At 37.5% G+C, this 24112-nt stretch overlaps 1 protein-coding gene and 1 long non-coding RNA gene across 3 annotated transcripts in view; both read right to left on the bottom strand.

Moving 5' to 3' along the window:
• The window catches only part of LOC141376672 (uncharacterized), a 289423-nt gene that overhangs the window by 121225 nt on the left and 144086 nt on the right, over positions 1 to 24112 (bottom strand). The gene's annotated exons all lie outside the window — the stretch shown is intronic.
• Positions 1 to 24112, bottom strand: part of mmel1 (membrane metallo-endopeptidase-like 1) — a 64085-nt gene that overhangs the window by 13153 nt on the left and 26820 nt on the right. The window contains exons 13-19 of one of the 2 annotated variants that reach the window (XR_012387354.1): positions 22469 to 22562; positions 20110 to 20238; positions 17663 to 17761; positions 15845 to 15928; positions 15629 to 15732; positions 15484 to 15542; positions 6438 to 7207 (exon numbers count right to left, since the gene is read on the bottom strand). Coding sequence is in view for 1 of the 2 variants with exons in the window: in XM_017358367.4 (XP_017213856.1) it covers positions 7088 to 7207; positions 15484 to 15542; positions 15629 to 15732; positions 15845 to 15928; positions 17663 to 17761; positions 20110 to 20238; positions 22469 to 22562 (689 nt within the window). In the remaining variant the exon portion in view is untranslated. The remainder of the gene's footprint in view (positions 1 to 6437; positions 7208 to 15483; positions 15543 to 15628; positions 15733 to 15844; positions 15929 to 17662; positions 17762 to 20109; positions 20239 to 22468; positions 22563 to 24112) is intronic. The other variant, XM_017358367.4, reaches the window with a different exon arrangement.

Here is a 24112-nt window from a genome sequence, read left to right as displayed (position 1 = left end):
GATGTTTAGAATCTTCAGGCATTGATGCCCTACTTAAGCGTCCTCCAACCCGCAGAACATTGTCAAAAATGGGACAAAGTCGATAAAGATAGCTACTCTTCTTTATACTTTCACCGACTTTCAGACTAGCAATTTCATCAGAAAACGCCTTCTCTTGAGAATGTCTGATAATCTCCACTTCAGCCATCTCAAGCTCTTCTAGAGACAGGTACGGTTGTACAAGTTGGCTTTTGAAGTTCTCCATTTCTTTTTCCAAAGAGGTACTATGTTGTTCATTCAAATTCGAATCATCAAAAGCAGTTCTCAATTGTTTCCTCTTACGACTAAGGGACAAAAGTAGATTCTTAAATCTCAAAATCCAAGCTACTGCTTTCTTCAAGCGGAACCAAGAAGAAAAGTGATTAATTAATTGTGTGACAGCACCATCCTCTCCTCTGAGCTGTATAGAATTAATCTCAACGCCTTTTTTGATTTCAGAATCGTCGTCTTTGAGCCTTTCAAGTTCATTGAGGTTAACAGGCCACTCACTTTCAGGATGAAGAAGAAAGTCAGGACCTGCTGTCCATGTTTTGTTCTTAAGGAACACATCAACAGCTGATCCTCTGGAAGCAACATCTGCCGGATTTCTTGCTGAATCTATGTACCTCCACTGTGAAGCATGTGAAACCTTAAGAATCTCAGTCACCCGGTTGGCTACAAATACTCTGAATCGAGTAGTCTCATTCTTAATATACTTAAGAACAGAAGCACTGTCTGTCCAAAAGACAGAATCTTGGAGCTGCAAATGCAGTTCTTTCTTCCATAACACATCCATTCGGCTAGCCATGGTAGCAGCAATGAGCTCCATGCGAGGAATTGTAACACACTTCATTGGGGCTACTCTAGATTTCCCCATTATAAAAGTGCAATGAGATTGAAAATGTTCATTATGCAGCAACAAGTATGATACAGTTCCATATCCTTCTTCACTCGCATCCGAAAAATGATGTAACTGTGCCTTAACAATATCTCCAAAATCTGGAGGTTTCAAACATCTAGCAACTTCAAAGCACTCCAAATAATGAAGCTCTTGAAGCCAGCTGGTCCACCTTTGAGCAAATACATCAGGCAAAGCATCGTCCCATCCCAGATTTTTTCTACAGAGTTCCTGTAATATTTTCTTAGCTGACAATACCACTGGGCTAACAATTCCCAAAGGATCGTAGATGGAACTAATTGTAGATAATACACCTCTTCTGGTTAAAGGACTTTCTTTCAATGCTACCTTGAACTTGAATACATCTGACTGGATGCACCACTGCACTCCCAACACTTTCTCTACTGAAGGAGAATCCCAATCCATTCTCAAGTCTTTCATTGACTTTGATCTCTCAGCTTCTGGAATAGCATCTAACACTTGAAGACTGTTGCTTATCCATTTTGTTAGCTTAAATCCACCCTTAGCACATATGGATACAAGCTCCTGGTACAAGGTTTTTGCTTGTTCAACTGAAGCGACTGAAACAAGACAGTCGTCAACATAAAAGGAATGTAGAACAGCTTCTACTGTTTCCTTGCTGAATTGTTCCTTATGATCTTCTGCACATTTTCTAAGCGCAAAGTTTGCGCAACTAGGAGATGATGTAGCTCCAAAGAGGTGTACCAGCATCCTAAAGTCAACTGGATCTCGTCCCAAATCCCCATCTGGCCACCAAAGAAACCTTAATAAATCAACATCATCAGCAGGCACTTTTACTTGATGAAACATTGATTCGACATCTGCTGTAATTACTATTGGCTCCTTTCGAAATCTTGTTACTACTCCAACAAGCGAACTAGTGAGGTCTGGTCCTTGCAAAAGCTGAGCATTAAGTGATGCTTGTTGAAACCCTGCTCCACAATCGAACACCACACGGATTTTATTCTTGGTGGGGTGGTAAACACCATGATGTGGAAGATACCAAATTTTACCATCTCCACGAGTCATCTCCTCTACAGGCACTTTTTCTGCATAGCCTTTGAAGACCATATCACTCATGACAGCCTTATAGTCAGCAAAAAATGTAGAACACTTTTGAAATCTCTTCTTTAGATGTGAGGCACGTTGCTCTACAACTTTCCGATTGTTTGGCATATTGATATTTTCTCTCAAAGGCAAGCCAATTTCATAATGCCCATCAACAAGCTTGGCCGAATTTGATACCATATCCATAAATTTTTGATCCTCCTTTGAATAGCCAATTTGCTCCTCATTTTTGCATTCTGGAAAGTCCATTTTAAACTGCTGCTGCCACATATCTTCCAACTTCACCACTGAAATTCGGTTGACCGTGACATTTGGCTGTGCATCAACTGACATATGCTCACCATTTCCACCGAGCGGTCCATTCACTGTCCAGCCCAACATTGTCCTGATAGCATACGGCCCATTATCTACACTGCGGATTACATCCAGTGGTTCCAATGCTTTAGGAACATTTGTACCAATCAACAGCTCAATTCCTGCATCAATCTCAGGCAAATTGACATTCTTCAAATAAGGCCACCTTTGAATATCTCTTTGTCTGGGAATATTTCCTTTGTGAACAGGCATACTTTCCTGTGTGTAAACCTGATGCAAGTCACAGAATTCATCTCCATTCAAGCCAGCTACCTCCATTCCTGACAGAACATGAGTAGATACCACCTTTTCTTGCCCCATAGTTCTTAAAAGTATCCGAACTTTAGTTCCTGTGAGGTTGAGCTTCCTCATTAAACTCTCTGTGCAAAACACAGCTGTACTCCCTTGATCCAAAAAAGCATAAGCAGTAACAACTTTGCTTCCTTTTTTAGACTTTATCTGTACAGGAACTATTGGGAGTTTACAGTCCTGATCGCCAGCCCCAGTAAGACCACTAGATACTAATACACCATCTACTGCTGTTTTTGACTTCTTGTCTGTTATATCCTGTGTGTCTTTTTCTTTAGAAAAGATGTGCAGTACAGTAGGATGTCGAAGACCACAAACATTACAATGAAGACGTTTCCTACATGTCTTACTAATGTGCCCAATGCCCAAACAGCCAAAACAAACCTCACTTTCTTTTAAGAAGCCAATCTTCTCTTTGTGAGATTGTTTACCAAATTGAGGACACACTTCCAATGTGTGTGCACCATTACAGCAGAGACATCTTTTCTTATCCAACGTCACATCTTTTTTCTCTATACAACAGGAATCACTTTCTTTCTTTACAGCATCTACAGTGGTAGCAAAGCTGGTTCCTCTTATACCAGGACGAGAAAACAATTTAGATCTTTTCACATTTTTTCTCATTTCATTTGAGGGTACATCCTGTATATTTCCAAACACTGGGTCAGTTATAATTTTGACTTGATGTTCCAGAAATTTCACAACATCAGTGAATGAAGCTCTGCAATTACGTCTTTCTTGCAGTTCACAAACAACAGTTCTCCATTTGTCTCTGAGTCTGTATGGCAATTTTTTGATAATTATCATCATGTTAGAAGGCATGTCCAGATCACACATGTATTGCACCTCATTCATAACATTACTACAACCTCTAAGAAATAGAGTGTATTCTTGCAGTGCATCAACATCCTCAGTTTTAATTTGAGGCCATGATAGAGCTTTATTCATATAAGCAGATGCCACCTTCTGCTCATTGCCAAAATGCTCCTGTAACAAGACTTTAGCTCTAACATATCCCCTGTTCGGATCAATATATTGACAACTCTGTACCAACTCTCTTGGAAGACCCATAGTATATTGTTCAAGAAAATACAAGCGATCACTGTTGTTATCAGTCTTGCTTTCAACACTGTTTTCAAAGGCTCTTATGAATGCATGATACTGTAGAGGATCGCCATCAAACACTTCCAGATCTCTTTTGGGTAAGGATGATAAACATTGTTGTTTCAACAGTAATGATGTTATTTCATTTTGCTTTCTCATGATGCCCATTATGTTACCTTGTTCGTCAGAGTTTTGAACATGTGAATTCATAACATTTCTTTGCCCTCTATGCTCTTCAGTTTGGTGTCTAGATGATTGATGTTCCACTTGATAAGACTGCAAAGTTTGATGTTGTACAGTTTTCTCTTTAGGCTTTGCTCCAGTGTTCTCTCGATCTTGAAATAATTCACTTACACACCTTTGGGGTACAAATGCTTTAGCACTGGCATTAAGACCTAGCGTTTTCCTTTGTTTTTGCTCCAAACTGGAATGTTTCCCTCTTGAACGATCAGACTTTGAACTTGACACACTTTGAGATTTCAAGACATTTAATTTAGCCATTTGCACTTCAATTTCTTCTTGCAATATTAATTGTTCCTTCTTTTTTCGTAGTTGCTCCTGTTGATCCTCCAGCTCATGTTTATCTTTTAACATTTTTTGACGTGCCTTTAATGCAGCCAACTCAGACTCTGCTTTGAGACGAACTGAAGAAGTAGATGATACCAAAGAACCATTATCAGCAATTGAATTTTGATTTCTGGAAGTTTTACTGTCAATATTAGACACGCTGTCAGTGGGTTTTACATCATCTTGTATTTCATCTGATGTGGTAATAGATGTAACATAGACTGGGACCTGTGAATTAGAGCAATCTTCTTGCATTACTCCAGCATCAACTTCATCTGAGTTGTCTTCAATCTCCTCTGATCCACTTAACCAGCATTGAACAGCATCCTTAAATGTTTCACAATATTTCATGATACTCAAAAACCATTCATTTTGTTTTTCCTGTTCATCTTCTGGAAGTAGCGAAAGTACAGCATTATGATGTTCACTGGCATTTTCACAAAGTTGAAGAAGATTCTTAAACATGTGTTGCACTTTGGAGGCATTTTCCCTTTTGTGCATCAAAGATTTAATCTCTGGTATGAGCCCTTTAATGTGATTCACTTTCTTCTTCCTTTCTTTTTGAAGACCCTCAATTTTATTTGACAAAGCCTTTGCAGTTAATTTAGTGTGCCTTTTACTGCCATCCACTTCCAAACCAGTGACGTCATCAACACCCGCTTCATTCATGTTTTTTTTTTTCCAGCAAGCCAACGATACTTCATTCAATAAAATCCTCCAATAACATCACAACGACGCACGAACTTCACAAACATCGCGGCATTACACCAACGAACAAACAGCCAACAACAAACTGCCAACACCAGAGCTCTGGACAAAACAACCGGAAACAAACAACAAACACCGCGAATATCCCCAATGGATAAACAAACGTAAACAACTGCGTCCAACCAAACTGCACAGCTGTGCGAGCGAAAGCCAAACAGGCTTACCTTCTTAGCGATGTTTGTGCCACAGAATAGGTTTCAGTTTGCGTTGCAATTCCTTCAGCTGTAGGATTCTCTCTCCAATCGTGCAGAATCTTACACTCTTTAGCGCGAAGTTCAATCATGCGTCCGATGATGCGTCGCCAGCAAACAGTCTTTGTTGACATAATGTAGCGGCTACGTGAAGTAACAGCTGAGAGGCTAAACCAGAGACATGTTTTGTGACGCAAACATCAAATGTACACAAGGCAAGAAGTCGTTCAAATGTCATCACTCGTTTATTTTCCAATATAAAACATACCTTGATCTTTTGACAGTGTAGACTTTGATTTGGGCTTAAGCTTGATTTCGTTTGAGCCTGTTTGTGTTTGTTTGGTCAACAAAGAGTACCGCGTCCCCGTTCACCCCCTCTCTCTCTCCTTCCTAAGTTGTGAATGAACAGGTGCCACCTATAAGCGCACTACGTAACCCGGTGACCCTCCACCACAATCACGTGACACGTTAACCATTTCATGTCTACTACATGACAGAAACGAAAACAGCTGATGGAGTATACACTAACCTGTGCATTATTCAGACACAAGATGGCATCAAACAGTCAAAACACAAAGCTGACAGACACTAAAACAGCTGATGGAGTATACACTAACCTGCGCATTATTCAGACACAAGATGGCGCCAAACAGTCAAAAACACAAAACTGACAGACACTTAAACAGCTGATGGAGTATACACTAACCTGTGCATTATTCAGACACAAGATGGCATCAAACAGTCAAAACACAAAGCTGACAGACACTAAAACAGCTGATGGAGTATACACTTACCTGCGCATTATTCAGACACAAGATGGCACCAAACAGTCAAAAACACTGGCAGAAACTAAAACAGCTGATGGAGTATACACTAACCTGCGCATTATTCAGACACAAGATGGCGTCAAACAGTCAAAACACAAAGCTGACAGACACTAAAACAGCTGATGGAGTATACACTAACCTGCGCATTATTCAGACACAAGATGGCGTCAAACAGTCAAGAACACAAAGCTGACAGAAACGAAAACAGCTGATGGAGTATACACTAACCTGCGCATTATTCAGACACAAGATGGTGCCAAACAGTCAAAAACACTGGCAGAAACTAAAACAGCTGATGGAGTATACACTAACCTGCACATTATTTAGACTCAAGATGGCACCAAACAGTCAAAAACACAAAACTGGCAGAAACAAAAACAGCTGATGGAAAATATACTAACCTATGTATTATTAATTCACAAGATGGCACCAAACAGTCAAAAACCACAGCATGACAGACAAGTAGATACATTTGAATGTGAATGTAAGTATATGGATTTGAACGTATTTACAGACGATCAAGATAATTTGTAGTTCCCTGATCAGCCGGTGTTTTTCAATGGTTGTTTTCTGGGAATAACTTACTTTGCAATGTCGCGACTGACTGATCCGATTGGAGTATTCCAGAGAGCCATGTAATAATGTTAGTTAAAGTTTTTATAACATAAACTAAGTTATACCTGTACAGAATTTATATTTATTTACAAATTACATTATTACAATTGTATTTAATTACTTTGTATTTAATTTAATTACTTGACTCAGTACTGCTTAAAATCCATATAAATCTCAAAACATAGAAGATAGAAATTAAACTCTTTTAGTGCTTTAAGTTAGAGTCAAACATTACATTTTAATTGTTTTAATGAGCATTATAAAATATTGAACATTAAATTTAACATGTTAAAGCATTAAAATTAAACATTTAACTGGTACAGTCCATCAGATGAGATGCATATTACCGTGATCATCAAATCCATGAGTGATTTCATGTCCTATAACCATCCCGATTCCTCCAAAGTTTAGAGCTTGCAGCTGTTTCTCACTGAAGAACGGAGGCTGAAGGATGCCAGCAGGAAACACTGAAAGAAAGAAAGAAAAAGATGCATAGAAAGAGATGAAATTCAGCATAATGCATGGATAATTGACCAGGAAATGCCAGACTGACTCGTTTTAATAGAGTGTTAACTTTGGACACTTATACTGTATGTTACAGAGGTTGACTTTGTCAAATCTAACTCATTTTCGTTCTAAAAATCACATTTAAGCCATAGCCAGAGCGGTGGTAAAACAAAGCGACATTGGCTGTTTTATAAAAGGGGAGGGGCTACACCATGTACCACCCTCTCTTCGTGTCTCTGTTGGGATTATGCCAAACTAAAAGAAATAAGACTTTCTCCAGAAGAAAAGTTGTGATTTCCTTGCTCCTTTAAACATCACTGTCACAATCACCAGAGATTTAGTTCATACAGATCACTGAAGAACTACAAATCTGCCACCAAAGGAACTACAAATCCTGTCATGCACCACACACTCACACCTGTTCCCGTTCGTCTTTGATTACACACACAGCTGCGAGCTGTTCAAGGACTGATTACATGGACCATACATACAGCACACAAACACACAGACTTTGCTTAGTCTTGTTATCCTGCAGCACTACAAAGTGTTTTCTTGTCTTGTCTAGCCTAGCCGTGTTTTGACCCTTTGCCTTGTTTCATCGTTTTGATTCCTTGCCACCTGTACTGACCATTCACCTGTTTCTACCACGATTCTGGTTATCCCTGTATGCATCTGTTTCCCCAGTTTGATCGTTGCCTGCCTGACTAATCTTGCAAATAAACTGCACGGTGATCTTCAACTCCGTTTTCCAGCACCCTTTGTTTTACAGTCACTTGATAAATATTAGAACAATACTACAATTTCTGTGCAATTTACATTTTAAAACATAATTATGTGAGTGCATTATTTTCATCACGGCATGAATGTTTAATTAAGATTTTATGGTATGTCATTCATTGGTTTAGAAAAGCAACACTTCAGAACTTATTTAGAAAACCGAGTGAGAGAAACATTATAATAAATGAGAAAATTAAAGTAAATATCACTATTTTTGCTGTGTATAATTTCCAATCAAGCAAAGCAAATGCTAAATATTTTAGTATATTATATATATATATATATATATATAACTGTGTGCATTTAAGATGCTTTATTTCCAGCTATGAAATTAGTCTTATCAAGACAAACAAGTTTATTTCCCTGATGTTTAAAATATGGGTGTTACGATGGCGCAGAGGGTAGCATAATCGCCTTACAGAAAGAAGGTCGCTGGTTCGAGCCCTGGCTGGGCCAGTTGGCATTTCTGTGTGGAGTTTGCATGTTCTCCTCCGGGTGCTCCGGTTTCCCTAACAGTCCAAACCCATGCACTAGGGGAATTTAATTAACTGAATTGGCCATAGTGTATGTGTGTGAATGAGTGTGTATGTGTTTCTCCCAGTACTGGGTTGCAGCTGGAAGGGTGCAACGCTTTGTAAAAAACATATGCTCGATATGTTGGCAGTTCATTACACTGTGGCAATCCCTGATAAATAAAGGGACTAAGCCGAAGGAAAATGAATGAATAATATATAACTGTGCATTTAAGATGCATATGATGTATCTTGAAGACAAGCAAGTCTATTCTTCATATGTTTAAACATGTCATTTCCATCACAGCATGAATGGTGATTTAATATTGACATTTGATTTCAGATCATTTATAAACCTTGTGAGTGTGTCGATTTAAAAAAAATGGGAAAATAAAGAACAATATGACAAAATATTTTTATTGTGAATAAAGTAAAATCAAGCTAAGAAATTATGCAAAATTTATTTATTCATTCAATTCCCTTTGGCTTAGTCTGTATTTCAGAGATCGCAACAGGGGAATGTATCGCATTGCTGTAATCTAATTACAGTTTTGAGGAACGCAGTAATCTAATGAATTACATTTTACATTTGTGTAATTTAATTACAGTAACTAAAATCAATGTAATTGCGTTACTTCCGTTAAAAAGGTATAATATTTAGAAGATAAAATGCTCCTTTTAAATCACGTTTTCCGCTGCAGTGTCAGTTAATAAGCATGGATGCACTTTTAAATTGCTGGAGACTGCGAGCTGAAACAGCTGCTGTCGGGAGCGGCTGCTTCTTTAAGTGGAAGTACAGATATTACATTGATTTCATTGAGCGTAAAAAACTAAAATATTGTGAAATTCAGTGTATGTCTGGTCTCTAAAGAACTTTCAAATGCTTTTAACTTGACCAGCAACTTGTTCAAGCATTTGAACAGAAAGCATCCTAAGACCACTATGCAGAACACCGGCACCCCAAAACACAGTGGTCCAACTCAACCTAAACAGGTTAAATTGGATTTTTGTGCAGGATCGGGAGTGAAAGAAAGTAAAAAAACTTCAGAATGTGAATTTAAATGTATCTACTTGTCTGTCATGTTGTGGTTTTTGACTGCTTGGTGCCGTCTTGTGAATTAATAATACATAGGTTAGTATATTTTCCATCAGCTGTTTTTGTTTCTGCCAGTTTTGTGTTTTTGACTGTTTGGTGCCATCTTGAGTCTAAATAATGGGCAGGCTAGTGTATACTCCATCAGCTGTTTTAGTTTCTGCCATAGTTTTTGACATTTTGGTGCCATCTTGAGTCTAAATAATGGGCAGGTTAGTGTATACTCCATCAGCTGTTTTAGTTTCTGCCATAGTTTTTGACATTTTGGTGCCATCTTGAGTCTAAATAATGGGCAGGTTAGTGTATACTCCATCAGCTGTTTTAGTTTCTGCCACTTTTTTTAACTGTTTGGTGCCATCTTGAGTCTGAATAATGCGCAAGTTAGTGTATACTCCATCTGCTGTTTTTGTTTCTGTCAGCTTTGTGTTTTTGACTGTTTGTCTCCATCTTGTGTCTGAATCATGCGCAGGTTAGTGTATACTCCATCAGCTGTTTTTGTTTTTGTCAGCTTTGCACTTAATTAAAGAATTATTAAATAATTACGGCTCAGAACAAAGTTTTTTAGCAAGTAGTCATGTGATAAGCAGAATAAAGTACATCCAGAATGGTTGTTTTCACAAAATAAAGCCCTTCAGTCTCATACAACATTGCTCTGCTTCGTGTCGGGCTGCTGATAAACCTGTTGACTTTATTCTGAGATAACAACCTCCTGGATGTACTTAACTAAAGGAACTAGTAACACTTAACAATAAGGCTGTAGTAGTTAATGTCAGTTAAAGGGCATCTATGGGGAAAAATCTACTTTTCAAGCTGTTTGGACAGACATGTGTGTAGGTCTAGTGAAATTCAGTGTATGTCCAGTCTCTAAAGAACTTTCGAATGCTTTTAACCCGACCAGCAACTTGTTCAAGCCCTTGCATTCTAACACAATGATCGTCACCAAGAGGGACACTGGCACCCAAAAACACAGTGGTCCAACTCAACCTAAACAGGTTAAATTGGATTTTTGTGCTGGATCGGTAGTGAAAAGAAGTGAAAAATCTTCTGAATGTAAAGAGAAGTGTAGCTGCTGATGGGGCTGTTCACATGTCGTGTCTTTGTCAAGCTGCTATGGTCAACCCATTGTAATGTTTTTCAGTGAATATTAAATTACTGAAAGAGCTGTACTGTATTTCAGGGGTTCTCAAACTTTTCAGCTCGCGACCCCCAAAATAACAATGCCAGTGGCTCGCGACCCCCAATATCCTCTGAGGTGGTTATAAATACTGAAACTTTGCATGCAATGGTGCACACACACCAATAGACCAAAGTTTATTCTTCGTAGATTTTTTTATGTATGTTAGGGCTGTAAATGGACCAGAAAACTTAACCTGGTGATCAATCTGCTGCATCTGAAGCTATTGCTGTGTCTTTAATATAATGTAATTATCCAGCGATCGAAATCCAATAGAATTAGTAACTATAAGCTACTATAGTAACTATATACTGTATAGTAGTAGCCTATATAGTAACTATAAACGACTATTTTTTCTTTTCAGTAGGTTATGGATAAAATATGGTAATTCTTATGGTTTAATAAAAATAAATAGATTTTTGGAAATCACCAGGCGACCCCCCTTCATTGTCCCACGACGCCTTGGGGGGGTCCCGACCCCCACTTTGAGAACCACTGCTGTATTTAGTACTATTATAGGTATATTTTATATGTTTTTAAAGTAACTTTAAAGTAATCAGTAATCTGATTACTTCTTCCATGAAATAATCAGTAATGTAATCAGATTGCAATTTTCCAGTAATAATCATTAAATTGTAATTGATTACTTTTTTAAAGTAACTTACCCAACACTGTATATCATCAACTATTCCGGTATGTTACGCAGCCGTTGCCCTTCCAGCCGCAACCCAGTACTGGGAAACACCCAAACACACGTAATCTCTCATACACTACGGCCAACTTAGCTTATCCAATTTTCCTATGGCGCATGTGTTTTGACTCTGGGGGAAACCGGAGCATCCAGAGGAAACCCACACCAACACAGGGAGAACATGCAAACTCCACACAGAAACGCCAACTGGTTCAGTCGTGACTCAAACCAGCGACCTTCTTTCTGTGAGGCGACAGTGCTAACCGTTGAGCCACCGTGCCGTCACACACTGTAAAAAATGGCCGTAATTTCAACGGTAAAAAACTGTAAAAATGCTACACTACAAATCCGTAACCTGGTTAAGGGTATGTTTCCTTAATATATACGACGAATAACAGTAAATTGACTTTCCCAGAATTCCCTGCATGGCACATCACTTTTTATGCATTTGGTTGACATTAATATGGATTTTTTGTTGTTGTTTCCCCATCAGTTATGTACATTAGAGATTTATGTTACATCTAATGTTGATAAACAATGTTTATTTCATGACTTTAATTTTATACGTTACCATACTGGTGTTTAGTAGCTGTGTGAATGACACTGAGCACCTTCTATATGCTGATACTCTTTTCTGCTTGTGGTATAAATCAATAAAATACGGTAATTTACCGTAAAAATAAAAAATTACTTTTATGGTTTGTACCGTGTTTTTAACGGTAAAGTACTGGCAACCACAGCTGCCGTTTTTCTTTTTACCGTAAATTTTACGGATTTATTTTTTACAGTGCATTATGCAAAATAGTTTTGTTATATTAATGTGCATTTAGGATACATCATGTCCAGCTATAAATTTAGCCTTAACAAAGCAAAGAAGTTGCACATTTTATTCTGCAACATGGTGAAAATGCCATTTGCATTACATGATGAAGGGTGAATTAGGATTCAGTAAAATGACATTTGATTTGAGAACATTAGTAAACAGTGTAAAAATGAGAAAATAAAGTTAAATATCACTTAATATTTTAAATAATGTCCTATCAAGCCAAGCAAATTATGCAAAATAGTTGCATTATGTTATATAACATGCATTTAGGACACATTATGTCCAGCTATTAATTCACCCTTTTCAGACATTTCATTCCGTGACATGGTTAAAATGTCATTTGCATTACGTGAAGGGTGATTTGAGATATGGTGAAATGGCATTTGTCATGATGTTAGAGGACGAATTAGTCAAACTAATGAAAGTGTTGTTGTTTTAAAGCTGTAATGTGATGTTAATGGTGTGTAGTGTGTGACAGAGATGTTTCTGCGTCCTGCGGCTAAAGCAAAATGTCAAAATGACACACGCTGCCGCAGTTACAGCTGCCGCTCTTGTCTCCGAAATGGCAATTCAGCTTGAAGTGTTACCCAGATTGTCCAGGAACATTAAAATGTGCAATCTAAGAGTAATTATGTGGAAATTTCTCCCGCTGAAAATCTGCATAATCACTTGGCTTTTGTAATCTGGGTATTAACCCAGGCTGAACAGCGTCCGCGGCTCGTCTCTCTCTGGAAGCGGCAGCTTTGTGGGCACTGGAGCCTGAAACTAGCTTTGTTTAATCTACAAGAGAAAAGCACTACAGGCATTAGAGCCATTATGACAATGGGCTGAGAACACATTTACACTGAGAGCCCTCCAAAAAGCTGAGGAGAAACCTGACCAGAGCAGATACTTGACAGCGTTGGGATGATGATGCTTTTAGTTGGCTCTGTGACCTGCTCTGACGGGCAGATCTGTGGATGGCTTTGTGCTGCTCGACTTGGTGGAGCTGAAAAGATTTGGCTGTTTTGATCGGTAAACCAAGACTTGGTTATTAAGTAAATGTCAGTACTTTCGATTTTGGACTTTCTGTTTGTACTGAAAAGTATTCAACACAGGCTCATTGGGAAAATGTGCCCTGGGGTACATTTTTTGAGAACCAAGAAGTAAAGTTGAAGTCACAATTATTCGCCCTCCTATGACTTATTTTTAAATTTTTTAAATATTTCCCAAATTATGTTAAACAGATTCAGGAATTTTTCACTGTATTTCCTATAATATTTTTTCCTCTGGAGAAAAAAATGAAAGCAGTTTTTAATTATTGTAACCCATTTTAAGATCAATATTATTAGCCTCCTTTTAAGCAATATTTGTTTTAGATTGTCTAAAGAACAAACCACTGTCATACAATGTCTTGCCTTCATTAACAAAGGTGGCGCTGACAAAGGGAGTGAAGATCCAAACGCAGGATTTAGTAACAGGATGGCCAGGCAAGCAATGGTCAACACATGAACAAACAGATGCTTACAGGAAATCCAGAGCTGTGTTCAATTAACAGGCAGATGGTCAAAAAGGCAGGCAGCAGACAGGAATAAACAACTAAAACAAAGCTAGGGTCTAACACGGCAAGGTAAAACACGTTGTAATGTTCACTATACAGTTTAACAAGACTTAGCACTGTTGTTTGTGCGCTCTATAAATACTTCACGTAATCTCTTTGACAATCCTCCGGTTGTGTGTGTTTGTGTGGTGCATGACTGGATCTTGTGGTACATAATTGGCGGATTTGTGGTTTATTAGCGATCTGCTGCTGCTGCTGATATTCATAACACCTAATTACCCTTACCTGCCTAATTAACCTATTTATATATATATATATATATATATATATATATATATATATATATATATATATATATATATATATATATATATATATATATATATATATATATATATATATACAGTTGAAGTCAGAATTATTAGCCCCCTTTTGATTTTTTTTATTCTTTTTTTAAATATTTCCTAAATGGTATTTAAAAGAGCAAGGAAATTTTCACAGTATGTCTGATAATATTTTTTCTTCTGAAAAAAAGTCTTATTTGTTTTATTTCAACTAAAATAAAAGCAGTTTTGAATTTTTTAAAAACTATTTTTGGGACAAAATTATTAGCCCCTTTGAGCTAATTTTTTTTTCGATAGTCTACAGAACAAACCATCGTTATACAATAACTTGCCTAATTACCCTAACCTGCCTAGTTCACTTTATTAACCTAGTTAAGCCTTTAAATGTCACTTTACGCTGTATAGAAGTTGTCTTGAAAAATATCAAGTACAATATTATTTACTGTCATCATGGCAAAGATAAAATAAATCAGTTATTAGAGATGAGTTATTAAAGCTATTATGATTAGAAATGTGCTGAAAAAATCTTCCCTCCATTAAACAGAAATTGGGGAAAAAATAAACAGGGGTGATAATGATGCAGGGGGGCTAATAATTCTGACTTCAACTGTATATGTATGTATATATATATATATATATATATATATATATATATATATATATATATATATATATATATATATATATATATATATATATATATATATATATATACAGTTCCCCATATGCTCTGGGGAAAACCAGAGCACCCGGAGGAAACCCACACCAACACAGGGAGAACATGCAAACCTGTATAGGCGCATAACTAACGTGCTCTGCACTGGATTTTATACCAACTTTTAGTTGGTCAATGGTGCGGTCTATTTTAATTGCTTAAAATAGCAACGCGCCAACAATGCACCTTTACACACCTCCTTTCTAGACCAGAACACACATGAGTCCACAAAGTGGCGCAAATGAATTTGCTGTTTAAACAAAGTGCCAAAAAACATGAAAATTAGTGTTGTCCTTGTCTGAAAATAGTAATAAATCACGCCAAACACATTGTGCATCTTATCGCGCCGGGTGCATGAAAGGATAGAAACTGGAGCACCCGGAGGAAACCCACACCAACACGGGAAGAACTCCAAACTCCATACAGAAATGCCAACTGACCCAGCCGGGACTCGAACCAGTGACCTTCCTGCTTCGATGCAATAGTGCTAACCACTTTATTTAAATTTTCTGTTTTATAGTGAATAGAACACAGAATATATTTCTAATAGCAAGCTGAACTTACCAATCTGATTTCTGTTGTGTGAGTAAAAGGCGTTGACCACTGCCGCACCAATAATCCACCTAAAACATTTAGAGAAACAGTGAAACAGCATGACCTTTCTGTCTGAAGAGAAACTATTAAACTAGTATTTAATTATGTTTCATACATGTCAGGATCCACGGGCTCCCGCAGCTTTTTATGACCTTTCTGAGCCGATGCTGCCAGGTTTTCCAGAATGTTCTCGAAGTAGTTTTCCTCACTGAAATTAAGCTGAAAGATAAGAGCACATATAACAGAAGTGCCTCTGTCTAAACTGTCAACAGGCTTTTATTTACGGTGTGTCAGTGATATTTGGCTTTATTGAGAGCTCAAGTTTCCATACGTGAGCATATTCCTGGTCCAGCTTCTTATTTTCCTCTTCAAGGATGTGGTCGGGATAACCAATCTGTTCTGATATGGCCATGGCCTGCAAAATATGGGAAACATCAGGTAGTTTGTGAAAAATGAGAAAAGCTCAGACTGTAGCGCAGTAAATGCATATTTAAAAACAATAAAGAATACAATTGTAACAATAATTGGCTCCCAAAATATATTAAAAATGAATAAATAATCAGTTTAAAAGCATATGTTACTCTTTTAAATAATATTACGTGGCGACACAGTGGCTCAATGGTTAACACTGTCGCCTCACAGCAAGAAGGTTGCTGGTTCAAGTCCCAGCTGGGTCAGTTGGCATTTCTGTGTGGAGTTTGCATTTTCATCCTGTGTTGGTGTGGGTTTCCTCCTGGTGCTCCATTTTTCATCTTTTTATGCACCCGCCACAATAAGATGCAAGATGTGTTTGGCGTGATTTATTACTATTTTCAGACCAGCCCAACACTAATTTTCATGTTTTTTGCAAGGTTGTTTAAATAGCAAATCCAATTGCGCCACTTTGTGGACTCACGGGTGTTCTGGTCTAGAAAGGAGGTGTGTTAAGGGGCTTTGTTGGCGCTTTGTTATTTTGAAGAACTGAAATAGACCGCACCTTTTACCAACTAAAAGTTGATCTAAAATCCAATGCAGAGCGTGTTAGTTATGCTCCTATGCAGGTCCAAGCGCTAACACATTGCTTAATACACACAGGATGTACAGCAATACACAAATATCTTCACAAATGAAAACAATTAAATGATTAAAATATTACAAAAATGTTACTTTATATTACAATGTCAATCAATACTATTATATTAATATTACATGAATATGAAAACCACGGCCTCCATGCCTTCACCTAGGCAGTGCTTTTTTCATGATAATCTGCATTTGTATAATGTTATTATTAGTAGTTGTATTATTTATTATTTGCACATTTATATTTGTTTTAATAAAAACAAAATAAGATTTGTCCACCTGTCAGGTTTTGGAGACTTCTGCATCACCATATGGGGCATAACATGACTTGTGTTTGGATATAACTCAGTTTTTTTGACCACACTTTGTTATTATTGTTCATTTATTATTTTGCTGGAAATTACAACTGAATTTAGAAATAGTTTTAAAACAAATCTTTGTGCTTAACAAACGAAATTAAATATGTAGGCTAATGGATGTCTTCTGTGGAGTGAGTTTCCACCGTTTCCTGACTCCACAAAAGTAAAGGAGTAAAGTAAAGAGTAAAAGTAAAGTGAAGAGAAAGTAAAGAGGCTGAATGGAGGAGGCTCATTCTTTCTCCTTGTGCTGCAGATAGTTTGTTTAACTGTTTTCTCGCTAGTGCAGCGTTCAGTTTTTCAACTTACAAAGTCAACGATTTTACGGTCTTTATTACAAACATGCGCTGTTTTCAAAATGTTTTCAATTTATAAAACTCATTCTTAAGTTGCAGCTGATCACAGAGAGCTGAACAGATCTTTCAACCACAGTTGGTTTGCGCAAGTCTTATCTTTTATATATGTTAACACATGTTACTACAGAGACATGTTAATATGCGGCTGTCAATCAATTCGGTGAACGGGGAAAACCCCACTCCTACGTCACGTTGCGGATTTGAATCCTATTTTAATGCCAGGAAACTTCAAAAAGGAGACTAATTGTGTTTATATTACTCCAATATGACTGTGGACACATTATACTACACACACTTCTGTCAAAACAGCTTACAAAAGTAGATTTTCGTCATAGTTGCCCTTTAAAGGCCTAATACATAACTGTTTAAGCTCACCTTCTCTCTGGCCTTCACTTTGGACTGTTCATCCATCCAGCTCAGTTCCTCCAGAGTTTCCACATAAGCTTCCTGAATCTTCTTGATCAGTTCTCCCACCTAAACAACAGAAGAGCAAACACTGCTGAGAGTCTATTGGACTTTTGGTTAATTAGCTTGCATATCATCTAATTAATCTGGTATATGTTTTAATTGATTAACAAGACTAATTGCTTACGATGGGATGAGGCAATAAATTATAGTTTTTCAGGAGGCCTATGTGATGTCAACTGAAAACAAAAGTAGCTTTACCTCATTTTAAGCCAAGACACTGCGAGTGAATATGTTTAAGAATTAGCTAATAGTTACTTCCACAGTTGTTTCATTAAATTAAGACGTTTTCTAAAATGTTATGTTGAAATATGCATATGAGGAATTCATTTAATATGTGCTAATTTGCAAATGTATTTCTGGCACACTAGATAAAGTCATGTTCATAATTCTTGCGCCACTTTTTGACATTCAATCATTCGTTTTTTTTTTGGCTTGGTCCCTGATTTATCAGGAGTTGCCACAGTGGAATGAACCACCAACTACTCTGGCATATGTTTTATGCAGCAGATTTGTACTTTTGATATATTAGTGTCCAATGTTTTTTGGGGGGAATCTTTTACTACTCTGTAAGTCAAAACACATTCACTAAACAGAAAATAAAAATCACTTTCACATTCACTTTAAGAAAAATCTCTTAAATCTAGAATAAAATGTTGTAAAGGGACAAATTATGTATGACTAAATTCTCGAATGTACTATACTTGAAATACACAAAAAAAAAAAAAAAAAAATATATATATATATATATATATATATATATATATATATATATATATATATATATATATATATATATATATATATATATATATATATATATATTAGAGATGCCACAGTTCTCAATATAATATTGAACCGTTCGGTACGATCTTCACGGTTCAATACGCACTTGTAAATTGTGGTTTTCTCGGTTTTGCATATAAATAATTTGTGTGCGTTTTATATCATCCCGAATCTGCGGTGTGAGGACATTTCGGTTTTCCCGGTAAGTATAATGCCAATAAAAGAAAAACGTATAACACGTATAACCATGACTGCACATCTGCAGCGCCATCAGATACAATATCACTGTCTGAAGGCAGGATAGCAGAGAAGGTAATAAAGTCCTCCAAATATTAACAATCCCTCGCCGAATCTTTCAAGCAAACAAACCAAAATGGTTCCGAGAGACACATAAAAATAACAAAGGCAATGCGGGTGTTTATTGCTAAAGATTTGCAGCTGTTTTCCTGAACCACACTGTTCCAGTTACTATGACCATTTATGTGAAGCTGCTTTGACACAATCTACATTGTAAAAGCGCTATACAAATAAAGCTGAATTGAATTGAATTGAATTGAATTGTTTTCGGTGATTAGAGATGTGGACTTTTGTCATCTTATAAAAGCACTCGATCCGCATTACAGACTACAGCCTCGCATTTTTACAGCACCGAGATAATTAAGATGGTTTATTTATGTTTACTTAAGTACAAATATGTTTATTTGAAATGGCCAATTTATCTTTATTACCTTTACATGTATGTTTATTTTTAAAATGTTGGATTTTGTGTGTTCCCCGGTTTGTACATGGGCTACCAGCAGCTGTGAGATTTCAGTGTTGATTTTTTTACACAATACACTAGGAACTAGTGCACTTTTCTTGGCTTTTAAGTAAAACAAAATGAGTATTGCAATAAATCGTTTTTATTTTTTTCAACTTAACCTATTACTGTTCCTATTGCCTGTAGAACAAAAAAAACACTTATTTTACGCCATGAGAACCAAACCGAGCCGAAAACCGTGTTAAAAAACCGAGGGATGTATTGAATCGTGAGCTATCCGTATTGTTGCATCCCTAATATATATATATATATATATATATATATATATATATATATATATATATATATATATATATATATATATATAAAAACAGGGCGGCACGGTGGTTTAGTGTTTAGTAGGTGACTGGTCCGAGTCCCGGCTGTGTTAGTTGGCATTTCTGTGTGGAGTTTGCATGTTCTCCCCATGTTGGTGTGGGTTTCTTCCAGGTATTCCGATTTCCCCCATAGTCCAAACACATGCGCTATAGGTGAATTGGATGAACTAAAATTGGCCGTAGTGTATGAGTGTGTGTAAAAGAATGTGAGAGTTTAACATGGTTTAAGAATGTAAAAGGGTACACAGAGCAGTTACACAAAGTCCTCCAGGATCATTCATCCATCATAATGAACAGTGATGACAGAAATCCCACAGAACAGTCTGATAGCAGCTCGTTATCTAAAGCGCTGAAGGAAGATGTTCGTGTTATGTCTGTTTCTGGGGGTCAAGTGTTTATCATGCGTTTGTTGTTTCTGAGGGTCTGGTTTTTACCATGCGTTTGCTGTTTCCAGAGAAGGTTTCCCGCACGTATAGAGCTCCGACCGCATTCTCCATGTTACCCTGAACGTATCGGACACAGTCTCTCCACCGAGCCTCTTCTACTGTAGTGCCGTGCAGAGCCTGAGTGAACAGACGCACACATACAAACTCAGAGCAATGATCACAAACAGGGACTAAAGTTTAGATTTAGAGTTAAAGAAAAAAAATATTGTTATTATCTACTTCTTATTCTTATATACAGTGCATTCGGAAAGTATTCATAGCGCTTCACTTTTTCCCACAATTTTTATATTATAGCCTTATTCCAAAATGGATTAAATTAATTGATTTCCTCAAGATTCTACATACAATCCCCCATAATGACAATATGAAGAAAGATTTTATGAAATTGTTGCAGATTTATAAAAAAATTAAAAACCTGTAAAATCACATGTACATCAGTATTCACAGCCTTTGCTCAATACTTTGTTGATGCACCTTTGGCAGCAATTACAGCCTCAAGTCTTACTGAATATGATGCCACACGCTTGGCACACCTGTCTTTGGGATTTTTTGCCCATTCCTCTTTGCAGAACCTCTCAAGCTCTATCAGGTTGGATAAAAAGCGATGGTGTACAGCCATTTTCAGATCTCTCCAGAGATGTTTAATAGGATTTAGGTCTGGGCTCTGGCTGGGCCACTCAAGGACATTGACTGAGTTGTTGTGAAGCCACTCTATTGACATTTTGGCGGTGTGCTTTGGGTCACTGTCTTGCTGGAAGATGAACCATCGCCCCAGTCTGAAGTCAAGAGCACTCTGAAGAAGGTTTTCATTCAGGATGTCTCTGTACATTGCTGCATTCATCTTTCCCTCTATCCTGACTAGTCTTCCAGTTCCTGCTGCTGAAAACATCCCCACAGCATAATGCTGCCACCACCATGCTTCACTGTTGGGATGGTATTCGCCTGGTGATAAGCGCTGCCTGGTTTTCTCCAAACGTAACGCCTGGTGTTCACTCCAAAGAGTTCAATTTTAGTCTCATCAGACCAGAGAATTTTGTTTCTTATGGTCTGAGAGTCCTTCAGATGCCTTTTGTGAAATTCCAGGCAGGAGTGGCTTCCGTCTGGCCACTCTACCATACAGGCCTGATTGGTAGATTGCTGCACAGATGGTTGTCCTTCTGTAATTTTCTCCTCTCTCCACAAAAGAACGCTGGAGCTCAGACAGAGTGACCATCGGGTTATTGATCACCTCCCTGACTAAGCCCCTTCTCTCCCGATCACTCAGCTTAGATGGCCGGCCAGCTCTAGGAAGAGTCCTGGTGGTTCCAAACATCTTCCACTTACGGATGATGGAGGCCACTGTGCTCATTGGAACTTTCAGAGCAGCAGAACTTTTTCTGTAACCTACCCCATCCTTGTGCCTCGAGTCAATCCTGTCTCGGAGGTCTACAGACAATTCCTTTGTCTTCATGCTTGGTTTGTGCTTTGACATGCACCGTCAACCTTGAAACCTTATATAGACAGGTGTACGCCTTTTCATATCATGTCCAAACAACTTAATTGACCACAGTTGAACTCTAATAGAGCTGCTGACACATCTCAAGAATGATCAGTGGAAACAGAATGTACCTGAGCTCAATTTAGAGCTTCACGCCAAATGCTGTGAATACTGATGTACATGTGATTTTTCAGCATTTTTATTTTTAATAAACTTGCAACAATTTCAAAAACTCTTTTTTCACATTGTCATTATGAGGTATTGGGTGTAGAATTTTGAGAAAATAAATGAATTTATTTCATTTTGGAATAAGGCTGTAACATAAAACATGTGAAAAAGTGAAGCGCTATGAATACTTTCCGGATGCACTGTGCTTATATAAATTCCAAAAATAATTCTAACCTAACCTAACTCTTATCCTAACAAACCATACATCAACTAAAACATAATTTATTTACCTTGTATAAATTTCACTTTAAAAAAATGACCAAAAATTAACCCTCATGACTTTTTATTTTATTTTTGTTTAATTTACAATTTGGTTCTGTGGTAAAGGGTCACATATATCCATTACACCATCAGAAACACAACAGATTTAATGTTGGCCTAAAACTTTAGCACAGTACTGTATATGAAAAACTTTTTTCAACAAAGAATATGTTCAAATTCAAATAGTTTTTCTTTATTTGTAATTGTGTATTTTTTATATTTTGTTGTTCATTATATTAAGTTGCGTAAATTTTTATTGGCCCAAATCTAATTCCACATTAAACCGATTGTGATGAGACCGTAGCGTATGAGCAAAAGGGACTTTTAAAAGCACTATGAGTGAAATGCCATGAGTTTGTGTTTGTTCAGTGTGTGACTGACCTTTCTATAGTGCGCTCTCACGTCTTTGAAGCGACGGCTCATACTGCTGACCCTGTCCATGATCAGCATCCACACCAGATAGTTCTGCAGAGTCCTGCCAAGATGTTGCACACAGATCATTCACTGTCATCACATCTACTGTACATTTCAGAGATTTAACCAATCCAGGCTCATTCTGAAAACGTAGTCCAGTGGACGTTTCTGGAGACCGCGAAATACGTCCCGAGAGGTGCGTATTTGTGCAGTTTTTGTTTTCGCGAATCCACGAGAGGCCGCTGTGTGCGCTTTTTCGTATCTCGAATGTCTCTCGCGAGTGCCGTTCTCGCCCGCGCTGTTCTCGCATCAACCCACCAGAGGCCGCTGTCTGACTGACCGAATGATTGACTACGCGACCGGCCAATCGGCCGACCCACCCTCCTCCTTCCCTGAACCCAACCAGTTTTACCGATTGACCCGCCCGCCCGCTCAATTCCCTAAACCAGAGCAACAATTTAGAAAAGCCGTCTAGAAAAAGAAAAACGCTCGTTGTTTTTTTTTTTTCACCACGTTTTCGGATTTCACCGCGTTCTCACCCTGTTATGAACTTGTTCGCTTTATTTTTTGCATTCTGTTTTTGTCTTACTTGGTTTCTGGAACCGCTCTTCCCCGGACTTCAACCCGGACGCCTTTGTCAACTCCTCCTCTCTGCATCTGAAGTCCGCCGAAGCACAAGATGAGCTGACTGAATAAACTGACTGCAGCGGGAAAGCCCTCCACATGGAGGTAAGCGGTCAGCCGGCAAGTGCGAAAAGGAACGGCGTCACACCGCCCCATAGCGTTCGCTTAAAAAAATGAAATGCAGCCATACGTACCTCCCGGGATGTATTTCGCGGCCTCCAGAAACGTCCGCTGGACTACGTTTTCAGAATGAGCCTGGGTTGGACTTAACTGTAGAAGTCATATGTGTACTCATATATGCTGAGCACTATACATTATGTGTTATGCTGAATGATGATGGAAACATGAATATTTTGACATTTTACATTTCTCAAATGTTCTTTAAAATGTTCTATTTTTTTCTTACAAGCATTAGTATGTTTTCTGTCTGTAAATATACAGTTGAAGTCAGAATTACTAGCCCCCCTTTGAGTTTTTTTTTCCTTTTTTTCCTTTTTTTTTTCCTTTTTTTATTTCGGCTAGAATAAAAGAAGTTTAAAATTTTTTAAAAACCAATTTAAGGACAACATTATTAGCCCCTTTAAGCTATATATATTTTTTGATAGTCTACAGAACAAACCATTGTTATACAATAACTTGCCTAATTACCCTAACCTGCCTAGTTAACATCATTAACCTAGTTAAGCCTTTAAATGTCACTTTAAGCTGTATAGAAGTGTCTTGAAAAATATCTAGTCAAATATTATGTACTGTCATCATGGGGATTAAAAAATCAGTTATTAGAAATAAGTTATTAAAACTATTATGTCTAGAAATGTGTTGAAAAAAATCTTTCCTCCTAATTATCCAGGGGGGCTAATAATTGTACTTTTGTGAATGTAATTTGATGCAGGCACCAAATTAAGACATATTAATTGTTTATAAAGGAAAAGTATAAAGGAGACAGTTATGTTTACCAGTCAATAATGTGATTTAAGTGGTCGTTAC

The sequence above is a fragment of the Danio rerio genome, chromosome 11 (assembly GCF_049306965.1).
Source record: "Danio rerio strain Tuebingen ecotype United States chromosome 11, GRCz12tu, whole genome shotgun sequence".
In the NCBI taxonomy this organism is placed as follows: Eukaryota; Metazoa; Chordata; class Actinopteri; order Cypriniformes; family Danionidae; genus Danio; species Danio rerio.
This window is presented reverse-complemented; position numbering and strand designations above follow the sequence as displayed.